General features: G+C 38.1%; 2 protein-coding genes across 2 annotated transcripts; both read left to right on the top strand.

Annotated features, from left to right (window-relative positions):
* Positions 1–1,817: 1,817 nt before the first annotated feature.
* LOC131075563 (L-type lectin-domain containing receptor kinase IV.1-like) lies at positions 1,818–2,869 on the top strand. The gene is made up of 2 exons (XM_059221025.1): positions 1,818–2,292; positions 2,688–2,869. The coding sequence occupies exons 1-2, from the start codon at positions 1,818–1,820 to the stop codon at positions 2,867–2,869; spliced, it is 657 nt and encodes a 218-aa protein (XP_059077008.1).
* Positions 2,870–2,909: 40 nt separating this feature from the next.
* Positions 2,910–3,806, top strand: LOC131075562 (L-type lectin-domain containing receptor kinase IV.1-like). The gene is made up of 2 exons (XM_059221024.1): positions 2,910–3,604; positions 3,689–3,806. Exons 1-2 carry the CDS (start codon positions 2,910–2,912, stop codon positions 3,804–3,806), a joined length of 813 nt encoding a protein of 270 aa, XP_059077007.1.
* Positions 3,807–6,000: the final 2,194 nt, after the last annotated feature.

Below are 6,000 nucleotides of genomic sequence, written 5' to 3'. Positions count from 1 at the left end.
TGCGAGGTATACTTCTATACAAGCTGTAATCTCAATTTCAGCACAAATGGGATGACAGATCCATCAAATGGATGTCAAGACAACGTTCCTCAATGGTGAGTTGAAAGAGGAGATATACATAGAACAACCAGAAGGCTTTCTAGCACATAACAAAGAGACCCATGTGTGTAGATTAAAGAGAGCTTTGTATGGACTCAAGCAGGCTCCCAGAGCGTGGTATGAACGCATTGATAGTTACTTGTAGAAAATGGGCTTTGTGAAGAGTGAGGTGGATGCTAATCTCTACTACTTGAGTGAGGTGGATGCTAATCTCTACTACTTGGTGGTCGGGACTGAGATTCTTATTCTTGTTTTATATGTGGATAAGTTGTTTCTAATAGGTTCACTAGGGCTCATAGAAGAGTGCAAGAGGGACCTTGCAAGAGAGTTCAAGATGAAGGATTTGGGACTTATGCACTACTTTCTAGGCATGGAGGTATGGCAGACAGATGGAGAGACTTTCCTTGGACAAGGGAAATATTGCATTGAAATCTTGAAAAGGTTCAGGATGGAAGATTGCAGAGCCATGTCTACACCTATGATCATGAATTGGAGGAAGGTAGATACATCCAGGGAGAAGGATGTAGATCCCTCATTATTAAGGCAGTTGATTGGTTCTCTCATTTATTTGGTCAACACCAAGCCAGATATAGCTTTTGCAGTTAACTCTCTTAGCCAGTTCATGGTTGAGCCAAAGGGAGTGCATTGGATAACAGCAAAGCATGTGCTACGTTATTTCAATGGTACAATCGAGTATGGGATTAGATATGCTCGAGGTGAAGCAATCAGGTTGATGGGCTATACTGACGTAGATTGGGCAGACAAGAGGAGCACTTCAAGGTGTTGTTTCAGTCTAGGATTGGGAGTTGTCTCTTGGTTCATTAGGAAGTAGAAGTATGTGGCTCTGAGTTCTGCAGAGTCAGAATACATAGCAGCTAGCATTGCGACATGTGAAGCTATATGGCTTCAGAAGTTGCTAGTAGCCTTATTTGGTCAGAAGATGGAGACTACAATGATACACTGTGACAATTAGAGTTGCATTACGTTGACTGAGAATCCAGTGTTTCATGATAGGTCGAAACATATAGACATCAGGTATCACTTCATTAGAGATTGTGTACAACGTGGAGTTGTTCAGCTACAATGTATACCTATAGATCAGCAGGTAGCAAACATTTCGACAAAGGCATTGGGGAAGGAAAAATTCATCTTCTTCAGAGAGAAGTTGGGTGTCATGCAGAACAACTTCCTCGCTAAGAGGGAGTGTTAGTTTGTTAGTTTGTAGCTTGGACAGTTGTTTGTCCATTTGCTAAATAATTAGTAAATAATTATTTGCTAACAAATGTAGTTAGAGTCCAAACAATTTTTATTAATTATTTGACTCTTTTTAGAAACTTCTAGCAACCAATTTGGTTAGGGTTGTTTAGTTGTTTTTAATCTCAGCCGTTGATTGAGAATTAATCTTGACCATTGGTTTTCCAACGAGAGTACTATATAAGGTGGTCAGGGGGCATTTGGAAAACAATGAATTGTGTGGAGAAACTTGAAGTGTTAGCAAGTAGTCTTGCAGTGTTAGCAAGGGCGCAGTGATAGTAGCGGGGTGGAATCTCAGCAGGAGAAATATTGTCCGAAAATATTGTGTTCATTGTGTTGCGCATTTTTCTCAGTTTGTGACATTGCAGTTGTGTTATTTTCCAATATTTGTTGCTCAAATAATCTATCAAAGATAAGAAGATAATAATGAGTAACTGTAATAGATTTTTCACATGGCCTTTATCATGGCTCCTAATAACTGCGTTGTGGGTGCCCAAGATTCCGAGGTACTCGGAATCACCTCCCCTAAAACAAATGGTTTCCAATCCAGCCATTTTTTGGCAGTCGAATTTGATACAGCATATGACCATGATGTTGGCGATATATACGGCAACCATGTTGGAGTTAACCTGAACGGCATTAAGTCATTTGAATCTCAGCCGGTAGCCTATTGGTTTGACGATGATCATTTTAACAATTTCAGTCTGAAAAGTGGAGAGAACAAGCAAGCCTGGATTGATTATGATCATGTTGAAGACCGGCTTAATGTGAGTGTTGCGATGTACAGGATGGAGAAGCCTGTCCAGCCTTTGATATCCGTTACGAAATTGAATCTCTCTTCAGTTTTGAAGGAAGATGGGTATGTGGGGTTTTCTGCATCGACAGGGTCTCAAGCAATTGAAGATCATCATATTCTAGGCTGGAGCTTCAGTACAGAAGGTAATGTTAATATTATATTGAAATAGATTTTGAAAACGAGATTGGGGATACCCCTAAAACCTAAAAGTTAAGAATTTAAAATTAGCTTTATGTTTTTATTATAAGATTCCTTATAAGGTTTGATCAGAAAAGCATAGGGCTTTTTAATTTAGAATAATCAATGGTCTTTTAGTTTCATCTTATAGTTATAACGTTGTTTTTGTTGATCTGTGTTGGTATATTCATCTGGGCCTACACTTTTACCAGGTAAAGCACCGACCGTAAATCTCTCAGGCCTCCCTTCATTAATCAGAAAAGAGCAAACAACTAAATCCAGAGGCTTTGTTGCCGGTGTGACTGCGGTGTGACTACAACATTTCTGGTTGTGTTCTTTGTTGCCGTTTTCTTTGCATTAGTTAAAGTGAAAGATATAATAGATAGGGATTTGATTGAAGAATGGGAGCTCGAGTTTTGGCCTCACAGAATTCCATACGAAGAGATAAAAGTTGCCACACACAACTTCAGTGATGACCAGCTAGTGGGCTGCGGGGGTTTTTGGACGGGTTTACAAGGGTCTTCTCTCCAAAAGAGGAGTTGAAATTGGAGTGAAATGCATCACAAAGGATTCTACTACAGGAATGAAGGAATTTATTTCTGAAATCTCCAGCGTGGGTCGTCTTCAACATAGAAACCTTGTTCGATTGCGGGGATGGTGCAGGAAGAGAAAACAGTTGTTTATTGTTTATGACTACATGCCAAACGGAAGCCTGGATAAATTGATATTCCCTGACCCAGAGGCAAAAGAAGAAGTGCTGCCATGGGAGCGAAGATACGCTATTCTGGAGGGTATTGTTGCAGGGTTGTTATATCTTCACGAGCAATGGGAACGCAGAGTGGTACACAGAGACGTGAAATCCGGCAATGTGTTGCTTGACTCAGAGCTTAATGCAAAACTTGGAGATTTTGGGCTTGCCGGTTTGTACGACGATACTCAAAATCCACAGACAACTCGGGTTGTGGGGACTGTTGGGTATATCGCTCCAGAAGTGACAAATACAGGGAAAGTTACTCCAAGCTCTATTGTATTCAGTTTTGGCGTTGTTTTACTAGAAGTTGCATGTGGCAGGAGGCCCGTAGATTTTGCCAAGGATAGTGAACAGATTGTTTTGTTGAATTGGGTGAAGGATCTATATCAAAATGGAAAAATCTCGCATGCAGCTGACCCGAATCTTAATGGTGTGTATGATGTGGAAGAAATGGAAAGAGTGCTAAAATTGGGATTGTTTTGTTCTCATCCTCAACCGAGAAAAAGACTTGGCATCAGAATAGTACTGTAAATATTGGAAGGCGAAGCTCCATTTTCGGGTCATCGGGCTCCTTAGATTTCTTACGATGAGAGTTACATGGATTATGGCAGTGGTGTTGTTCATATTACAGATTATGAATTAACTGGCGATCAATTGATTTCCATTGCTGCAAACACTTCAGGAAGCCATGGTTATGAACAGGATTCTGATTATGACGTAGGAAGGTGATTTTAAAAGTCTACTTGGGCTCATGCTTTTATGCTAAATTTCAACAGATTTCTGCATATATGTTTTAGTGCTGGGCGGTCGTTGAATCTCTGTACTATTCAATCTTAAAAGATGTATATTAAAGAGCTAGTAGTTAAATTTGTTAAAGATAATTGATGATGGTGATTGATATATGATACAAAGTCATTCATCAAGGTTTAAAAATGGAAAAATGGAAGCGAGGTGATTTTAATGGATAAGATTTTCTTGGAGGTGGTGTAGATAACTGATGCTAATCTACATGTCATCTTCCATGTACCACATGATGATCAGTTTTAACAGTCAGTTATAGCTTCAGTTTGTATGCCTTTCTAATCTCTGTTTTCAATGTTCAGAAGTGTTAAAAGTTATTTGTCAACTTAATCTGCAAGTTCTCATCCTATGGGAATAATGCATATAATACATGCTTTGTTTTTTTTATAATGCATGTAATACATGCTTTGTTTTTTTTAATTGCTACCAGAGGCTACAACCTCTATAAAATACTGCCTGACTGTCCTAATGTTTGACAGTCTGCAAAAGTGTAGTCCATTTCCGAGTTTGAGTTAATAAAGATTTTCTTTATGCTTGAGATGAAAAAAAAATATGTTTAACAAAAACTGTTTTTAATGTTTGTTGTCGCATTTTTATTTTTATTGGCTGCGTTTTAGATTTCACAATTGGTATCAGAGGAGGTTGATAGAGGGAGAATTGAGATTGTAGAGAGGCAGATATCGTATGGTATAAAGAAGCCGCAAAAGTAAATGCTTGCAGCACGAGATGAGTAGATTGCTCAAAGAGGAGATCGCAGATAAGAGTGCGCAGAAAATACTGAAGAGAGCCTCCATTTGAAAAAAAATGAGATCACTATGACACCAAAATAAAAGAGTGACGAGATCAAGCTATTGTTGCTTGCGACAAAGGGCACTTAAAAGAATCGTCACCTGCAATTACATTACGAGAAATTTGCAAACCAAAGGAACCAGCCGAGCCACCATGCAAGGAAATTAGTAGCCACCATTCAAAGGTGAGGCTGATCCTCAAAGGAGGAGATCAAAATTCTTGTAGAGTTGGTTTGAGCCATCATGCAAGGAAATTAGTAGCCACCATTCAAAGGTGAGGCTGACCCTCAAAGGAGGAGATCAAAATTCTCGTAGAGTTGGTTTGAATTAGCCTTCTAGAAAAATGAAACAAAGGAACCAGCCGAGCCATCATGTAAGGAAATTAGTAGCCACCATTCAAAGATGAGGCTGACCCTCAATAGAGGAGATCAAAATTCTCGTAGAGTTGGTTTGAAGTCACCTTCTAGAAAAATGAACCAAAGGAACCAGTCGGGCCATCATGCAAGGAAATTAGTAGCCACCATTCAAAGGTAAGGCTGACCCTCAAAGGAGGAGATCAAAATTCTGGCAGAGCTGGTTTGAAGTCGCCTTCTAGAAAAATGAATATGCTTGGGTGGTATAGTGAAATCATACCCTGATACAAAATAAAGGTGAAATTGTGTATAAAGGTGGTTTTTTTTTTAATTATTATTATTTTTTAATTATTTTTTGTGTTGTCATTGACATATTGAATGGTGTCATGCTAAAGATTATGTATCTTCTTTAAAGAAAGGAATGGAAATGTTGTATAGTGAGTTGTAAAGGTTTGGACTTTGTTATATTGAGTTATCTTATATTAAGAAGATCACATCATGTTGCAAAGATCTAATTTTTGAAACTTTGAGATCAAATTGCAAATCTTAAAGTCAAAGAGTATGTAAATAACTTATGCTAATGTATGTGTCATTTTCTGTGTACCCCATGATGTTAATGCATTTGTCTCCACAATATGTGCTTTCACTTCCATGCACCATTTTAACAATCAGTTTTAGCTCCAGTTTGCATGTCTTTCTAAACTTTGTTTTGCATATTCAATTAGTATTAAAAGTTCTTTGTCAAGCTACTCTACACATTCTCATCCTACGAGAATAATGCATGTATAGCATAATTTTAAGAGGCTCCTACTTCTATAAAATATTGTCAAATTGTAATGTTTGATAGTTTGCAAAAATGTAGTCCATTTCAAAGAGGCTTCAACTTCTATAAAATATTTTCAAATTGTAATGTTTGATAGTTTGCAAAAATGTAGTCCAATTGTAATGTTTGATAGTTTGCAAAAATGTAGTCCATTTCAA

This window comes from Cryptomeria japonica, chromosome 5 (assembly GCF_030272615.1).
Source record: "Cryptomeria japonica chromosome 5, Sugi_1.0, whole genome shotgun sequence".
Classification (NCBI taxonomy): Eukaryota; Viridiplantae; Streptophyta; class Pinopsida; order Cupressales; family Cupressaceae; genus Cryptomeria; species Cryptomeria japonica.
The sequence above is the reverse complement of the archived record's forward strand: the minus strand, read 5'-3'. Positions and strand labels throughout refer to the sequence as shown.

Excerpts from the sequence above, each read along its gene's own strand:
- LOC131075563 (XM_059221025.1), top strand. The coding sequence starts at position 1,818 with ATGGCTCCTAATAACTGCGTTGTGGGTGCCCAAGATTCCGAGGTACTC. Across the intron at positions 2,293-2,687 it reads CTGGAGCTTCAGTACAGAAG|TTAAAGTGAAAGATATAATA; the intron begins GTAATGTTAATA and ends TCTTTGCATTAG.
- LOC131075562 (XM_059221024.1), top strand. The coding sequence starts at position 2,910 with ATGAAGGAATTTATTTCTGAAATCTCCAGCGTGGGTCGTCTTCAACAT. Across the intron at positions 3,605-3,688 it reads CTTGGCATCAGAATAGTACT|TGGTGTTGTTCATATTACAG; the intron begins GTAAATATTGGA and ends GGATTATGGCAG.